Source organism: Heterocephalus glaber, unplaced genomic scaffold, assembly GCF_053883595.1.
Source record: "Heterocephalus glaber isolate CG9 unplaced genomic scaffold, H.glaber_assembly_v1.0 deba00000809, whole genome shotgun sequence".
NCBI classification, from domain to species: domain Eukaryota; kingdom Metazoa; phylum Chordata; class Mammalia; order Rodentia; family Bathyergidae; genus Heterocephalus; species Heterocephalus glaber.
In genome coordinates this window covers 536,544-554,784 of record NW_028258163.1, presented here as the reverse complement: position 1 = coordinate 554,784, position 18,241 = coordinate 536,544, and the positions used below count along the sequence as shown (strand labels likewise).

The 18,241-nt window shown below is 38.2% G+C and overlaps 1 protein-coding gene across 10 annotated transcripts in view; it reads left to right on the top strand.

Moving 5' to 3' along the window:
• The window catches only part of Spg11 (SPG11 vesicle trafficking associated, spatacsin), a 127,668-nt gene that overhangs the window by 1,544 nt on the left and 107,883 nt on the right, over positions 1 to 18,241 (top strand). For 7 of the 10 annotated variants that reach the window (XR_015449728.1, XR_015449727.1, XR_015449730.1 and 4 more), the window contains exons 2-4: positions 3,182 to 3,366; positions 5,012 to 5,236; positions 6,550 to 6,748. Coding sequence is in view for 1 of the 10 variants with exons in the window: in XM_004861718.4 (XP_004861775.2) it covers positions 3,182 to 3,366; positions 5,012 to 5,236; positions 6,550 to 6,748 (609 nt within the window). In the remaining 9 variants the exon portion in view is untranslated. Of the gene's footprint in view, positions 1 to 190; positions 2,081 to 3,181; positions 3,367 to 5,011; positions 5,237 to 6,549; positions 6,749 to 18,241 lie in introns of those variants that run through there. The other 3 variants (XR_015449734.1, XR_015449733.1, XR_015449735.1) reach the window with 2 other exon arrangements.

Here is an 18,241-nt window from a genome sequence, read left to right as displayed (position 1 = left end):
AGACCCGAGGGCCCGGGCCCGCCTCCTCCTCCTCCTCCTCTGCTGCTCGCTCCGGCAACCCCGGAAAGGCCCTTTCAGTTCAGGTTAATTGTCACCCTGGGAAGACTGTCCCCGCTTTCTTCAGTTAAAGGTGCCGACTGGGGATCGTCTCTAATTTAAGTCCTCCGGATTGTGCGTGTGTGTGTGTGTGTATCGATGAGATTTGCGTTTTCCTACGCACGTAGGTTTTTCTACCTCTTCAGGGAGAGTCCAGTTGATCCGTTCCCTTAATAATTTATACAACAAATAGGAAGCTACTGTTGCTTAGGAGCAGCGCCTATAAGGTTGAGTGAGACATAGTTCTTGCATGTGAGGCTCCCGTGACTTGGGAAGACAGCGATTTAATTACATTAATGGGTTATCTTCCATTTCTGTAATTATTGGTCCACGACTTAGAGTTTATGTTGTAAAGTTTGGGAATGACTTTTAACTATTGGGTGTTTGGGGTTTTGATAGGAAATAGTTTAGAAAAAATGTCTTTAACCTATTTATGCCAAAGATTGCTGTTTTTTGGATTTTTGCATGAAATTCATATATGTTACCTAGAAAAATTCAAGGAACAAGAATTTGAAGAGAAAAAATTTTATTATGTTCCGTTGTTATGGGCGTTCCAAAAATGGAACACTAGGCATTGAAAGGTCAACGCCTTGAGTAGCCCTAAGAGATGTCTTGCCTTGAAACAGTACCTGACAATTAAATCAGTGAATGCTTTTAACCTGTTCTGTGTTTACCTTCTTTATTTTTGATCTCTGGTTGCTAGTTATAAGAATCTCCATCAGAGAAGTTATTCAGCAATATCAGGTATCAACCCTGGTAGAGTGGGGCAGAGAAAAAAGCAGTACCTTTTCTCTCTGTATGAGAGATTCTGTAGGCATATGAGAACTTAGAGGAGATAAGACATAAATGATATAATGTGGGTACTCACATGCCAGTTCTTAACATTAGAGGTGAGGAGGACCAACAGGCTGCCTTTTGACTTTTTAATCTGAATTGAGCTGAACTTCAACTAAAATACCTTACAGTATAAAAACGAGTTTACTTCCTACTTTTCTCAAAGTATTTTAAGTCTTTTATATTGTTGCAGTTTCTGCATATTACATATTTTGTTCTTTTCATCCAGAATTACCTGACTTTCGAGGTGGCAAGACAGTTCACGTGCTAATGATTTTAATGGTGTAACAGTAGTGTGTACCTTTTAGATATTAATTTACCTAAGCTTTTCTATGTTTGATATTTTTCAATATAGATGGTCAGAAATAGGTATTTATGAAAAACCAGTCCAGATACAAAGACAGAAATGTGAACTATTAGTCTTTTTCTCTAATAAGGACTTAATAGCTCCAAGCCCTTCCCCTTACTGATTTAAAGCTTACTAATTTGCTAGAAAAACAAAGATTGTTTGTTTGTTGGCTGTAGTGGGAATTAAAACCACTCTTACCACTAAACTACATCCCCAGCCCATTTTAAAAAATTTTTTTATCTTGAGATGGGCTCACTAAATTGTCCAGGTGGGACTGGAACTTGCAATCCTTTTGCCTCCACTTCCCTCAGTACTGAGATTACAGATGTGCCCATTGAAAAAGAAAAATTTATAAGATAAAAGATAAGCAGTGGGCATGGTGGCACATGCCTTTAATCTCAGGACTTGAAAGGCTGAAACAGGAGAATTGCCATGAGTTTGAGGCCAGCCTGAACTACAAAGCGGGGTTGGGGGATGAAGGCAGGTTTTTTTGTTGTTTGGTTTTGGTTTTTGCACTTCAGGTTGGCCTTGAACTCACTATATAGCCCAGACTGGCCTTGAACTCAATCCTCCTGCTCCTCCCCTCTTGCCTCAGCCTCTGGAGTACTGAGATTACAACACTCCACACCCGGCTCCAAGATGAAATTTTATTAGCACGGTAGTCATTTCTTTCTACTGCACTGTTTTCTGATTTGGACCTTTTATTTTTTTTGAGCAGGGTCTTGCTATATTGCCTAGTCTGGCATTCTCCCGGGCTCAACCAATCCTCCTACCTCAGCCTCCTGAATAGCTACATGCCAGGTACATGCCACTGTACCTGTGTTGGGCCCTTTTATTTTTATTTTTTACATGTAATTTAATAATTGAAGTTGTAGCATCGTTTGTCTCTTTCCATCTTTGTTAGCCAGAATTGTTTTCATATACAGTGTTTTAACAATTCTATATGAGCTAAATCCCCGGCCCAATAATTCTATAACTCTTGTTTTGTCTGGTATGCTAGTCATTAGTCACATGTGGGTATTAAAATTAAATAAAGTTTAAAATTCAATTCCTCAGTTTTACTACCCGCATTTCAAGTATTCCATAGCCACATATGACTATTAGTTACTGTCTTAAGCAGCACTGATACAGAACATTTTTATTATCACAAAAAGTTCTGTTAGACAGACTTGTTCTTTAATGTATTATCTTTGAGCTTTCAGAGGTTTTTTTTTTTTTTTTGGTACCGGGGATCAAACTCGGGTCCTTGCGCTTGCAAAGCAGGCAGTGAAACCACTGAGCTAAATCCCTGGCCCTAGACGTTTTTGTTTTTTGAGAGAGGGTCTCGCTATTTCATTCATACTGGCCTTGAACTCACGATATAGCCCAGGCTGGTCTTGAACTCAGGGCAGTCCTCCTGCCTCAGCCTCCCCAAACCTGGGATTACAGGCGTGCACTGCCATGGCCAGCTGAGCTTTCAGGGTTGATGGATACAAAGAATCATTTTTACTTTTAAAGTCTTTGAAAATATATAACCTAGCAAAAGCCTATTTTATTGTACCATCTCATAAATAATATTTACTGCATATTTAATTGTTGATACATATATTTGATCATGACAGCTTCCTTAGATATATCAGTCAGGATTTAAGGTGAAGAAATAAAAGGTGACTTTTTTGCTCCATGCCCACTTTTTATCACCTACTTTTCTGTTATGTTAATATAAAGAGGCAGAGGGGGAAGAAGTGAAGAAAGGGAAGGGAGAAGAGGAGGGAAGTCTTAGAGTAGTTTATATTGTTGAGTTGGAATGTAGAATTGATACTTTGTGAAGTAAACTTTACTCATTCTGCACTTCCATGCCTACTATTGTGGATACATGTGATTGTAGATATAGAATATAAGAAATCTAAACTTTTCCTTTAGGTTTACGTGGGAGGATTTTGATAACGGCAGCACACCAACACACAAGCCCAAATTGCTTGCTCTTAGTGAAAATTATGAACTGCTTATCTATGAATTTAATTTGGAAGATGGAAGATGTGATTCAGCTGTATTGTACAGCTGTAGTGTAAAGACTCTGCAAAAGCTCGTTGAAGATCAAGGTGTCAGTAAGTACATACAGGTGGTCTTTCAGTGTGTTTAAATTTGTGATATGTATTTATGTATTTTTATGTATTTCATGCAAAGTTCTCATAGAGATGAAATCGGTGAGGGAGTCTGCATTGTCCAGATAGTAGCCACTAACAGCATGGGCCTATTGAATACTTCAGTTGTGGTCAGTATAAATAAGATGTGCTTTATATGTCATATTCCTGGGTTTTAAAAATTTAGTGCTAGTGCTTGCTTTGGTAGCACAAATACTAAAAACTTAGTGCTAGATAAGTGAATCATTTCAGTATTTTTTTTTGGCACCAGGAATTGAACTCAGCCTTGCATTTACCAGGCAGGCGCTGTGCCACTGAGCTACATTTCCCACCCTCAACATATTTTTTTAACACGAATTTTTAATATCTCCTGTATTTCATTTTAAATGAAATTCAACATGATGGAAACTATTTCCATGGAAGTTTGGAAAGGGCAGCATCTCTCCAGCACTGCATCCTGAATCCACGGTGGTGCAAAAACATTGTTAAGGAGGCTCGATCGCCACTAGGATCAGATTGGTTTTTGGTATTTTACTGCCTTTGTCGTTCCTGTGGTAGCTGCGAAATGTCAACGTGAAATCCGTTTGCCAAGTCAATATGCTTTTCAGGGCTGATGGGACCCACCATCCTGCATTCATTGGAAAATGGATGCCATTTATTTACAGCCTGTTTCAATGCCCTGCTTTTTGGCTGGAACTGCATTTTATTTGCTTGCCATGATCCTCTCTCTGCCTATATGGCCTTTGTTCCTCTTCCTTCTTTAAACTTTATTCCCGTTTTTAATGGCAAGGAACTCAAACAGCTCTGACCTCCCTTTCTCTGCAAGCCTCAATCAGAATTTCTTGATTTTTTTTTTATTCTTAAGTTTTTTTATTGGTACATTTTAGGTATACAATATGTTTACATTTATCACCTCAATATTTTTTTATATTAGATGTTGAAATAATACTTTGGATATGGGCTCAATAATACATATTATTAAAATTAATTACATATAAAAAATTAATTACATATTTCTATCAGACGGTGCTGATCTATGTCCTGTCCTGATGTCTTCAGGGAACAGAAATCAAAGCACCCAGGCCTCTATTTTTAAGGCAGTAACATACTGTCTACCCTGGGTCATAAGGTTCCTTCATTTTCCAAGACAGAGAGAGAGAGAGAGACTTTTGATTGTTATTATGGGGGTCCCTTGGGTAAGTTGGCTGTTTTTGTTTTTGAGACAGAGTCTCATTATGTAGTTCAGGCTGGTCTCAAACTCACTATGTACCTCAGGCTGGCCTTGAACTGACAGCCCTCAGCCTCCCAAGTGCTGGGATTCCAAGCACGTGCCACCAGACCCAGCCCTAAGTTGACTTTTTTGAGTCTTCCTTCCGGTGTGCTGTCAGATTGAACATAAACAGAAGAAACCATGGACATTGTAAGCTCTTTTATTCTTCCTTTCACTTATCTCCCAGTGACCACTTGCTTAGGTGGGTATGAACAATTACCGCCGTGAGTTAGTTGGGCTAAGTGCAATTACTCTTGTTTTCCTATGTTATGCTTATAAGATCAAATTTACAAATGAAAAAACTGAGCAGTGGGTTTAAAATATCCTTTTGTTTTATAGGTATTTCCTTACTGTCTTTGAGAATTCTGTCATTTCACAATAACACATCAGTACTGTTCATCAACAAATGTATCATCCTACATGTTGTGTTTCCTGAGAGAGACGCTGAGATTAGAGTACTCAGCTGTTTTACATTACCCTTGCCTGTACAGACAGTGGACACCATCATTGACTCGCAGCTCTGCAGAGGAATTCTCTTTGTTTTGAGTAGTTTAAGCTGGATCCGTATCCTTGGCAGTAAAGATGTAGACTGATGTGTGAGGGAAGAGAACATGAAACAATTCTAAGGGCTGGGATCTACGGAGAGTGGCTAGTTTTCCAGTTCAACTTTTCAGGGAAAAAGATTCTCATGCACTTAATATTACCATATAATTTGTATTCTGTTCAAATCTTCTAGTGTGTATATATGGTCATAATCTTTTTTTGTTTTTTGTTTTTTTTTGGTACTGGGAATTGGACTCTGGTCCTTGCACCTGCGAGACAGGTGGTGGAACCACTGAGCTAAATCCCCGGCCCTGGTCATAATCATTTTACTACTTTCATTCTTTAATATTGCAAATGCTCTGCATTACTTATTCAAAATATACTTTTTGGAGCTGGGTGTGGTACACATCTATAATCCCAGCAATTGGGAGGCTGAGGCAGGAGGATCACCTCGGGGTCAGGGCCAGCCTGAACTACAGAGGGAGACCCTGCCTCAAAAATCCAAAAAAGAAAAAAGAAAAAACAAAAATATCTATGTTTCTTAAAGCACTTATTATGTGAACATTCCAGGGTGGATTTAGGCTTATTATGTAATGCATATCTTTTTATGTATGATGTACCCCTTATGTCCAGTGATGACTCCATCATCTTTTGTTTGTTTTTGTTTTCTAAGACGGGGTCTCAGAGTGCTGGGATCACGGGTGGCATGTGCACCATGCAGGGCTCTCCACCATCTTGATAAGTGAATTCGGTTAACTGTTGTTAACTTGGTTTTGTAAAATATTAGAGGATCTTTGTCTCTAGGTCTATAGGCCATCAGCAAAATTATTTTGAAGATTTGAAAAATGCCCCCTATTTATGATTTTCAAACTTTTATTTCTGAATTAAAAGGATCATTTTTCTATTTTACATGTTAGTTTTATAAAACTGTCATAAAGCCTTAGAGCAACTTAATTTTTTTGCCAGGTTATCACTGGGCATATGTGACTGTTGAACATTGGAAATTGTATAGCATGACTTAGGACCTGAATTCTTTTTTTTGATACCAGGGATCGAACTCGACCTTGCGCTTGTGAGGCAGGCGCCGGAACCACTGAAATCTCCAGCCTCTGAATTCTTACTTTTATTAATAGTTTACTTACTTGCTTTAGATTTGAAAGCTGATACTTGACTCAGTTATTGGACAAATTTTAAGTATGTTTTCATTGCTACAATCTTGTAGGTATAATAGAATTTCCAGGTTGTAACAATGAAAGCTGTAGTTCTGTCTCATCCTATTTTAAATGTCTAGATGTATTTATAAAACTAACATTTTCTTTAACTCTAACTCAAAGATATTTTTGACACTGTGAATGGCACATATGTAGCTTATGTGGATTTAGCACTTCACCAAGAAGATATGTACAATGAACAGCAACAGGAGCCAGCCAAGATTTCTTCCTTTACCTCAATGAAAGTGTCTCCAGACCTGGATGTTATAGTGATTGTCAGCTCCAACTCTGCAGTTGCTCTTAACTTAAATTTATATTTCAGGTATGTAAACCGCAGCTTTTAACCTGGGGTAAGTAATTAGAACCTCTTAGAAGAGGTTAAAAATGTACTTGTTAGCTGTTTTATTTTTTTAAGCCAGGTTTCTTTTTCTGTGCAATATCATGTTCTAACTACTACAGAGTGAGGTGGTTACTGAATAATGTGTGCAAATGACTATTGGCCACCTTTGCATTTTTGCATATATATCAAAGTTTTGATTTTGATGTAAAAGATATATATGGGTTATGGAACAAACCTTTTATTTTTCTTTTGAGACAAGGTCTCACTATGTAGTTTAGGCTGGCCTTGCATCTACTATGTAGCCCAGGCTGGCCTTGAACTCAAAGTGATCCTGCTCAGCCTCCCAAGTACTGGGATTACAGGCGTGTGCCGCCATGCCCAGCTTTGTCACATACATTTTAAAATGCAGTCAATATTGCGTAATTTTAAAAATCCTTGGTTGCTGTGTATTGTCCTTTACCTCTTGCTGCCCATTAGAGTAGAAGAAAAATGAGATTTACTTTGTAAGTTGGAATTATTGCTTTTGTGGCTTGGGGTCCTCACCACTTGAGGTTCATGCTCCTCTTAAAGAACTGACAAGATGTATATAGTTAGCTTTTTACTTCTGGAGATTTCCTAAGGTGTTTCCCTTGGGAAACCTAAACTTGTGGCTGTCTAGATATATTAGTAATAACTGAGTACTTCTTTATGGTGCTTTTTAATTTAGGTATTCTGGTTGCTTCTAATTTATATTTGAGGGTATATAACTTGCTTATCTAAAAATACACCAGGCTGGGTATGGTGATGCATGCCTGTAATCTCAGCCACTTGGGAAGCTGAGGCAGGAGGATTGCTGTGAGTTCAAGGCCAGCCTAACTTACATAGTGAGATCCTGTCTAAAAAAACAATAAATAAAATATAAATAAATAAATACATACCAGTCAACATTTATGACTTCTACTAGTTCTACTTAAATTCTTGAATAATTGGGGAATGCTTCCCCTTCCCCTTCCCCTCTTCCTAACTGGGGATTGAACCTAAGGTATCCTGAGCTACATTACAGCTCTAGTCCTTTTTATTTTTTGTTTTGAGACAGTATCACCAGTTTCCCAGGTTGGCTTTGAGCCTGCAATCCTCTTGTCTAGCCTCCCCAGTAGCTAGGATTATGGGTACCACTGTACCTGGCTGGAAATGTTGGTGTAAGTTTTATTGCTAATTATTTGGATCACAAGGAAGTGTCTTCAGATGTCTTTATGTTTGTGTTTTGTTTATTTGTTTTTTGCTGGGGATCCAGTGCAGGACAGACAAGAGCTCTATCACTGAGCTGTACTCCTGCCCTTCATTATTTTTTTATTAAATGTTTGCAGTACATGATTACATTTATCATAGGGAGTTGGTAAATGTACATAGTACCACTTAATTCTCTTTTTCATCCCCTACATCTGCCATTCTTCCTTGTCCCTTCCCATTTCTAAAAGCTATTTCCAATTTTTCCCTCAATTCTTTTTCCATCCCCTTTCCTTCCATCCCTCCTCCTCCTCTCCATCTCTTGTTTCGCTTCCCATTTGAAAAAGATCTTCCTACTTCTTGTTATCTCTTTTATTTTGTTAATTTATATTTTGGGTTTCTCGTATAAGTGAAACCATGTGGTATTTAAGCTTGTGTGTCTGATTTATTTCACTTAATATTATGAACTCAAGGCGCATCCATTTAACCTATGTAAGCCTCAAGTTTATCATTCTTTATGGCAGAGTAGTATTCTATTGCATATAAATGCCACATTTTCTTAATGCATTGATGTTGATGGGTATATAGGCCATTTCCAAGATGTAGCTATTAGAAATTGTGATGCAGGGCCACGGATTTAGCTCAGAGGTTCCACCACCTGCCTGGCAAGCACAAGGTCCCAAGTTCGATCCCCGGTATCAAAAAAAAAAAAAAAGAAGAAATTGTGATGCTGTAACTCAGCATAGTGGCACATGCCTGTAGTCCCAGCACTTGGGAGGCTGAGGCAGGAGGATCACTGTGAGTTGGAGGCCAGCCTGAACTACATAGCAAGATCCTGTCTCAAAAAAAGGGAGGCGGGGGGGCAGAGATGTAGCTCAGCAGCACAGCACCTGCCTAGCAAGTGCAAGGTCCTGAGTTTGATCCCTGGTACAAAAAAAAAAAAGAAAAAGAAAAAACTGATTCTGTAAATATGGGTATGCATGTATCACTGTAGTATGATGACTTTAACTCTTTTGGGAAGATACCTAGAAGAGGAGTAGCTGGGTCAAATGGAATTTCTATTTTTAATTTTTTGAGAACTCTTCATACTAATTTCCATAGTAATTATAGTACTTTACATTCCCACCAACAATGTAGAAGGGTTCTGTTTTCCCTGCAGCTTCTCCAGCATTTATTATTTGATTTCCTCTGTGATATTGAACATTTTTTCATGTATTTATTGGTCATTTTTACTTCTGAGAATGTGGATTTATTTCACTTGATCATTTTTTTCATTTTGAGGGGGGCTAATTTTTTTGACTTCTTTATATACAGACATTCCTCATTTAATGACTGACTTATGGTCCTGCAACTTGATCGTTAAATGAATTGGTTGCTAAATGAGAAATTGTATATAGTATGTACATTACAGTATTCAGAACAGGGCTGGGGATTTAGCTCAGTGATTCCATCACCTGCCTGGCAAGCACAAGGTGTCCTGAGTTTGATCCCCAGTACCAAAAAAACCCAATATTCAGAACAAAGAAATGGTAAAACTCCAACTTGATATCTCTGCTTTTATTTGGATAACTCTTACATGTAGTACTATAATGTATAACAACATAAAACTACAGTACTGTATAGTACAATCAGCAAAAATTACAGTACTGTATGAACAAGGTGTACTTAACATTGAAACTCTATAAACAAGATGTACAGAGCTATACAAAAAAGAAAAAGATGGGTCGTAAGTCCAAACAGCACACTTCAGTCATAAGTCCAGGTACAGTCATTAAACGGGTACAGTAGATCATTAAAGGAGGAATATCTGTATCTATTTCCTTCAGTTTTTTTTTTTTATCAATCATGAATAGGTGTGCTGGGCATGGTGGTGCATGCCTGTAATGCCAGGACTGGGGAGGCTGAGGCCTGAGAATCCCAGTGAATTCAAGGCTAGTTGGGCCATATAGCGAGTTCAAGACCACCCTGAACTGCATAGTGAGACCCTGTCTCACACAAAAATAAACAACAACAACAAAAAGTTATGAATGAGTGTTGAATTTTTTTCAAAGATTTTTTTTTCAGCATTTATTGAGATGATCCATGTGAGTTTTGTCCTAGCTTCAATTTATGTGATGTATTACATTTACTGATTTGCATATGTTGAGCCAACCTTGCACCCTGGGATGAAGCTTGCTTGGTTATAGTGTATGATCTTTTTGATGATTTATTACATTCTGTTTACCAGTATCTTGTTGAGGACTTTCACATCTATGTTCATTAGTAGTTCTCTCTTTTGGTTGGATCCTTGGTCTGCTTTTGGAATCAGCATGATGCTATCTTCCAGAAATGACTTTGGGAGTACTCTTTTTCTTTTGATTTCATTAAAGAGTTTGAGGAGTATTGGAGTTATATATTCCCTAAAGTTTTTATGGAATTTAGCAGTGAATCCATTATGTCCTGGACTTTTCTTATTTGCTAGTGTTTTTTGCTGTTGTTGTTTGTTTGTTTTTTACTGCTTCAATTTCATTTCCTGTTTTTAGATTATTCAGGATTTTTAAGTCTTAGTTCAGTTTTGGTAATTCATGCTTATCTAGGAATCTTTCCATTTCTCTGAGTTCTCCAATTTGTTGGCATACAAGTTTGTGAAGTACAGTGCTTGCTAATCATCTGGATTTCAGCGGTGTCCCTTGTTAGTTCACCTTTTTTATTTCTTTTTTTTTTTGGTACTTGGGATCAAACTCGGGTCCTTGCGCTTGCGCAGCAGGCGGCAAAACCACTCAGCTAAAGCCCTGGCCCACACCTTTTTTATTTCTAAGTGCAGTGATTTGTTCCTCTTCTTGACTTTTTTTTGGCTAAAGATTTCTCCATTTTGTTTATTCTTTCAAAGAACCAGCTCTTTGATTCATTGATTCTTTGTATTGTTTTTTTTATAAGTGTCCATTTCATTGATACCTGCTCTCATCTTTATAATTTTCCTTTTTGTACTAGCTCGATTTGGATTTTTCTTATTTTTCTAGGACCTTGAAATGCATCATGAGGATATTTGTTTGGGCTCCCTCAATTTTTCTGATGTGAGCATTCACAGCAACTTCACTCTTAGGACTGCTTTCATTGTGTTCCATAAATTCTAGTATGTTGTATTGGTATTGTCATTTCTAGGAACTTTCATATTTCATCTTAATTTCTTCTGTAACTCACTGATAATTCAGGAGTGTGTTGTTTAATTTCCATGCATTTGCATAATTTCTGTGGTTTCTTTTGGCATTGATTTCTAGTTCATTGCACTATTATCTGGTAATATGCATAGAAAATTTTGATGCTTTTGCATTTATTTAAACATGCTTTATTGGCTAGTACACAGTCTATTTTGGAATACATTCCATGTGCTGTTGAATGTGTATTCTTTCTTTTTTGGTACTGGGGATCAAACTCGGGACCTTGAACTTGGGAGGCAGGCACTGGAACCACTGAGCTAAATCCTCAGCTATTGAATGTATATTCTGTTGTTGGATGGAACACTGTATATCTATTAAGTCCACTTGTTCAAAGATTTGGTTCAACTCTGATATTTCTTTGCTAATATTTTAGTTGATTTTGTTTATGATGATGGGGGATTATGGTCCCCCACTATAATTGTATTGATGTTTAACTGATTTTTTTATGTCCAGTAGTGTTTGTTTTATGAAGTTAGGTGCACTGTTGATTGGTACATATATGTTTATAATTGTTATTTCTTCCTGTTGAGTAGTTCCCTTAACCACTGTGTAGTATCCTTTTTTGTCTCTTCTGATCAGTTTTGGCTTGAAATCCACTTTCTCTAAAAGTAGGATAGCTATTCCAGCTTGTTTTCAGGTTCCCATTGCATATAATATTGTTTTCCATCCTTTGATTTTTAGTCTGTAATTTTCTTTTTTGGTTACATGTGTTTCTTTTATATAGCATGCTGTTAGATTTAGTTTCTTGGTCCATTTTGTTAATCTGTGTTTTTTAATGGGTGAATTGACACTATTTATATTCACATTGATAGTTGTAACTGGTGGGTATTGAGTTGTTCCTGTTAGTGTATTATTTTCGTGCTGCTGATTGCCTTTCTCTTTCACTTAATTCCTTGCCCTATGGTGTATTCATTTTATTGGACATTTTGGTGTTGCTAGGTTTATTGTCTATTTCTAGGATATCCTTGAGAATGTTTTGGAGTTCTGGCTTGGTCATGAATTTCTTTAGGTACTCTTTATCATGGAAATACTTTATTTCTCCTATCAATTTAGAAAGATAATTTTGCAGGATATATCTGTGGATTGGAAGTTGTTTTCTTTTAGAGCTTGAAACATTTCACTCCAGTTTCTCCTTGCCTTTAAGGTTTATTTTGAAAAATCTTCTATAATTCTGATAGATTTTTCTTTGTAAATGCTTTTTTGCTTTTCTCTAACAGCTTTTAAGATTCTGTTCTCATGTTGGGTTTTTGGCATTTTTTTTTTTGGTACTGGGGATTGAACTTGGGTCCTTGCGCTTGCACAGCAGGCAGTGTAACCACTGAGCTAAATCCCTGGCCCATGGCATTTTTACTGTGATGTGTCACGGAGTGGTTCTTTTCTGATTGTGGCTGTTTGGGGTTTTATATGCCTAATTTATCAATATATTAAATTCTTTTTCCATCTTTGGAGAATTTTCTATTACTTCTGTAAACAGGTTTTTTATGCCCTTTGTACCATCTTCTGATTTTTCACTAATTCCAATTAATCTTAGATGAGTCTTCTTTGCATTACCTACAGCTGTCAGATCCATTTTTAATGTTCTCTTTCTGTTTTTAAGGTATCTCTCATTGACTAATCACCAACCACAGTCCTGTCTTCTAGAGCTGACACTCTGTCCATACATTGATCACTTCTGGTGCCCATACTATTGATACAATTTTTGATCTGGATTTTTGATTGAAACTTTTTTAAGGACTCTTAATTCTTTTCCATGCTGGGCATTCATGTTTTGCATCTTTTTCTTTAGCTCCACTAATTTTCTATTAGTGTATTCTGCAGACTCACTGATCATTTGTTTCATTACGGTCATTATTTGTTTAGTATATCTTTGAATTAACCAGGCACTTTATTTGTCTGTTTTGTTACTTCCACTGTTATCCTTTCAGGCAGCTATTCAGATATTTCAACTGTGTGGCTTTTGCTTTCTTCCCTTTCAATGTCCCTTGTGCTGTCTTTGAGGGAGTTGGGAGTTTTTGAAGGCATTTTGTTACCTTGTCTCCTCATGGGTTTTTTTTTTTTTTCCTATACTGAGACTTGCAGGTTGATTATAGTGGATAGCTTTGTTGTTAGTATGGAGGTCTCTTTAATATCTATTTTTCTGCTACACCCACTAGGCATGGGTAACTGTTGGTCTTTGCCTCTGTCCCAGAATCCAGCTGCCTCCATCTGTTTGGGAGATGAAGTTGCAGCTTATTTGGCCCAGTACCCAGTTCTTTGAGAATGGGCTACAGTATTGTTTATGACCCCCAGGTAATTCAGAAATTGGCATGTAGAGAAAACCAATTGATAGCAACAACTTTGCCACCTGCCGTAGTAGTAGAATCAGCAATAATAGTGTCAAATACTAACAGGATATTGACAAACCCTAAAAATCAATAATGTACCACCCTTACCCATAGAAAAGAGATCTATGATTGTAATAGAAACACCAAAACCAGATACTGACTTACAGTAAATATCTACTCAGTGGAACAACTTTATCTCCACTAACAATAGAACAGTGTTCAAATATAGTAAGATACAGTTAACCATCTAAAGATTTATAAACCCTAATGGCTATACTAGTAAGGATAGAGGCTGTAGGAATGGGATCATGAAAAAGTAGAATTTGAAAAATTAAGCAATGGAAGATAAAAAGATGATAAACGTGAAACAAAGGAGCCTATTAAGGAGTAGAGGGAAAATAGTTGTATTAGATAAAAGTAACAGAAAAAAGGAAAAAGAAATAAAAAATTAAAAGAAACAAAATATTGAGGGAACAAATTAAAAGAGAAAAGGAAAGACTAAATCAAACAAATATGATAATGAAAAAGAAGGAAAAGAAAAAAATAGAGGAGAATAAAATGGGTCAAAAGAAAAAAATTATCCTTTGTGTTTCCAGTTGAGTGGTTTCCTTTCAGGATCTACAGTCTTTTGTGTTTTGTTTTGATTTGTTGTTTGTTTTGGTGTTTTGAGAGGTCTTGCTATGAGATTCAGGCTGGTTTTATGAATTCACTATGTAGCCCAGGCTGGCCTTGAACTCAGAGCAGTACTCCTGCCTCAGCCTCCCAAGTGCTGGGATTACAGATGTGTGATCCCATGCCCAGTTCCCACAATCTAGCAAGTCACAATCCTCTCCACCCCACTTTATAGCCTGTGGGTTTGTGAAGTGACCCATCTGCTTATGAGCCCCCCCCCCCCCAGCAGCACAGCACCTGCCTGGCACATGTGAGGTCATGAGTTTGATCCCTGGTACTGAAAAAAAAAAAAAAAGGTGCCTTGTAGGGAACAGGGAAAGGGGACGTTACTAGAACCTCTGCAGTAAGTCCTAGTCTCTTGTGAGCCATGGCAGCACAAGGCAAATTACAGGAAAGGTAGACAAATGAGACTGAGAAGAAGTTGAGCTTTGGGTCTGATCAGTGCTGTTCTGGGTGGCAAAGACGAAAGCCCCCAGCTTACCGTACATCGGGAGAAACAAATGTAACAAATGACTTCCAGAGAGTTCAGTACATCTGGTTAAACAAGATGTAACGTCCAAGAACATTGAGGAACTGAATAGATATTTGTTCCTCCCAGGATGTTTTCAGCTCCCAGGATGTTTCTTGTCCTGGAGAATCACAGCATCACCGGATCTTTGAGGTCTCAGTTGTGACCGGAGGCCAAAATGGAATTATGTCTGGGAATTCCATAGCTGGGCTGTAGGCAGGAGAACTAGGCTAACCAAATGATTTTACCCTAAAATTATGTAGCATTGCTCCCAACAGTGTCTGCCCCACCCACACCCTCACTTCAGACTGTGGCAACTGTCCAAATCAAGACAATCTGCTTGTGTTGGTACTTGGGAAGCAATAAGACTATACTGGTCTCCACTGGATGTAGCAGAGGGATGGTGGCTCAGGCACACTACTGGACTGAATACCATCACCTTCACATCCCGCCACCTCTGAAAAATCTCACTGCCGAACCTGGCCTCCCACTGTGGGCTGCAAGCCCCATGTCCTTCCTGGCCCGAGCTTAAACTTTTGAGGGAATCAATGTCTAGTCCTTACTTTCTGTCTGTTTCCAGTGGCTGTCTCTCACCTAATCACTGTGGTAGAGTAACACTTCAGTCCTGGAGTAAAGCTGTAGCACAGTTGTTGTAAGGCAATCAGCCCATTCCCATGAAGGTGCCTGATTAAACACTCTGGCAATATGGCAGGTGCTGCACTGGATTTCTTCTCAAACTCTGTCCCCTCATAAACTCACTTTTGGGATAAAACTCCACATAGATTTTTAGTTTATACCAGCTGTAGGCTTCGCTTGTGTCCATTATTTCTCCCTGAGTGGCTGACTTTTCAGGGTTTACTGCTTCTTCAGGGTGTTGGCCTTGTCCTTGATTGGGTTGTTAGGTAGACACCTGTGTGGGCCCGTGCTGAGGGGAACCAAGGTACAAAGACAGGAGTTGAAGGTTTGATACCACCATTGGGTGAGGTCATCTTCCTTGTGCCATGTCAGCTGCCCCCCCCACCCCCCCGTGTTTTTAAAGGGCCTTTTTACAAATTTTTTTCAATTTGTAAGTAGAGATGACCAGTATATTCTCGGATTGTTTTCTTGTTTGTCAGTAATCCACACCCTATATATGTAGAATCATCTAAGCATCCATTTGGAAACCAATTTGAGTGCTAAGAAAGGAGGAAAGCTTACTCAGCTTCCCCGTAGGGTTCTACTCTGTATGTTCAGCAACACTCCAGAACTGCTATTCTGTTTCCTTCACCAAATTAGGCATCTGTTCTAAATGAATACAACTAAACAGCTAAATGAATAATCCATATTTATTTTTTATATGAATGCCCTAAATAGTATTAATTTCTCTGGAATTGACTAAATGTTTTATTTTCTTTATTCTCTACTATGAAGTCTAATAAAAGTGTTGTGTTTATCTTTCCTGCCTCCTGGTGCTAGCTGTTTTTCTTCCTGATATACAGAACATCAGCCCTCCTCTTCATTTTATCAAGTTCTATTAATCTTTTGAGACCCAACTGAAATCCATCTCTTTCTTGACATTTTTTATTTACTAAACTCTTATGACCTGTAATCTTATACTCATTTCATAATTTTTCTCTTACTTGGACTTTTGTGGTATTTTGTTTCACCACCCCAATAATGAGGACTAAACCCCCAGGGCTTTCACACTGAGCCACATTGCTAACCTTTTTTTCTTTCTTTTTTTTAAATTTTGACACAGGGTCTAAGTTGCTCAGGCTGGACTAGAATTTGCTATATTAATGCCTTAGCCTCCCAGAGACCTGTGCCACCAGGCCTGGGTGGTACTTCTGCTTTGAACCATTTTAGTGTTTATTTGTAGAATGTTCTGTTCCTAACTTGTTCCATTTCCCACATGGAGTTGTATAAGCTGCTTGAGAACCCCAAACTCATGATTTGTTCTTTCACTTCTTCTTCTTTTTTTTTTTAATGGCAGTGGGTTCTTACTGTATGGCCTGGGTTGGTCTCAAACTCATAGGCTCAAATGATCCTCCCACCTCAGTCTCCCGAGTAAGTGGGGTTTACTTTTTCAGTTCATTGTCAGTGACTTTTTTCCAACTTTACTTTAGCTGTCCATTCTCATAGTCATACCCTGGGCCTTGTCTGCATTTGAAATTGTTCCTCCCCCAGAGCACTGCACATTTCACTTTGACCATAACTTCTGATACTTTCTAGCTTACTTCCTCAAGTACCCACACAGCTCCTATCATCTGACGTCATTGGAATTTCCAGTTCCTCCTTCCACTCTTCACCCCTCTCCTGTCTTCACTTCCCTCCTGTTCTAGCATAGATTTTGTGATCTGTCATTCTAGTTGGTTTCTTGCATGCACAGTAAACTCTTGTGCCTACTTTGTGATAGTATTCTCTCTGCCAAAATGTTAACCTTGAGCAAAACCTTTATTCTGCCTTCTTAGTGCCTGTAACCAAGCAGTTGAGCATTTGTGAGAAGATTGCAGAAGAAAATTGACACTCCTCTTAAGTTCACATTCGCTGTCTTCAGTTGGTTTCACAGTATTTCTTGAATTTTTACAATGATTTTTACAAGCCCATTCCTTATTTTTAAATCTATGATTTTCAAACACACTCATCTTTTCATTCTTAAGTTTTCTTGAGTGATCTTGCCTTCTACTGTATAAAAGTATAACTCCTACCTTCTCTATCACCTTGACAAACGTGTCAGCCTATTACCTTCAATTGTTAAAAGGTTTAATATTTATTGAACCAAGTGCTCAGTGGGAATAAATGTTTTTCCCTTCTCCTCTAGCTGTTTTCTGCCTAATCCTCCTTCAGATTCCTCTCCCCTAAGATGAAAGTTAAAAATCCTTAATAGCCAAAAAAGACCTTGAACCACGTGTCCTTTACCAGTCTTTCCAGCCTCATCTTACTCTACCTTGCTTCTCATTTACTATGCTTTAGCCTCTTGTTTCTCACATGTGACAGCCCTCTTTGTTTTTGTTTTGTTTTTTGGTACTGGGGATAGAACTCAGAACCTTGTGCTTGTGAAGCAGGTGCGGTGCCACTGAGCTAAATCCCTAGCCTGTGACAGCCCTCTTTGCATGCATCCTCTCCCGCTATGTCCACACAAATAATTTGCCTTCATGGTCTCAGCCTAAATCTTACATTGTGGCGATGGTATAGTGATTAAAAATCTGGACTTCTGATTAAATTAACCTAGTTCAAGCCTTAGTTTCCATATCTGTAAAGTGGGGCTATATTTACTTCAATAGGGTTGTTGAAAGACTCAAGTGAGAGTAAGAGTTTAGTCGGGTATTTGACTTACATCTGTAATTCCAGCACTCTGGGAGAATAAGGCAGGAGGATCACAAGTTCAACCCCAGCCTGGGGAACTTAGCAATTTAGGGAGATCTTCTCTGAAAAAAAAGGACTGGGGATGTAGCTCAGTGTGAATGCCTTGGGTTCAATCCACGGCACTACCAAAAAAAAAAGTTTAAAGTGTTTAATGTAACATAATATAGTAGACAATAAATATTTTTATTGCTTGATAAAGCTAACTGCCTTTAATAGAGTCAAA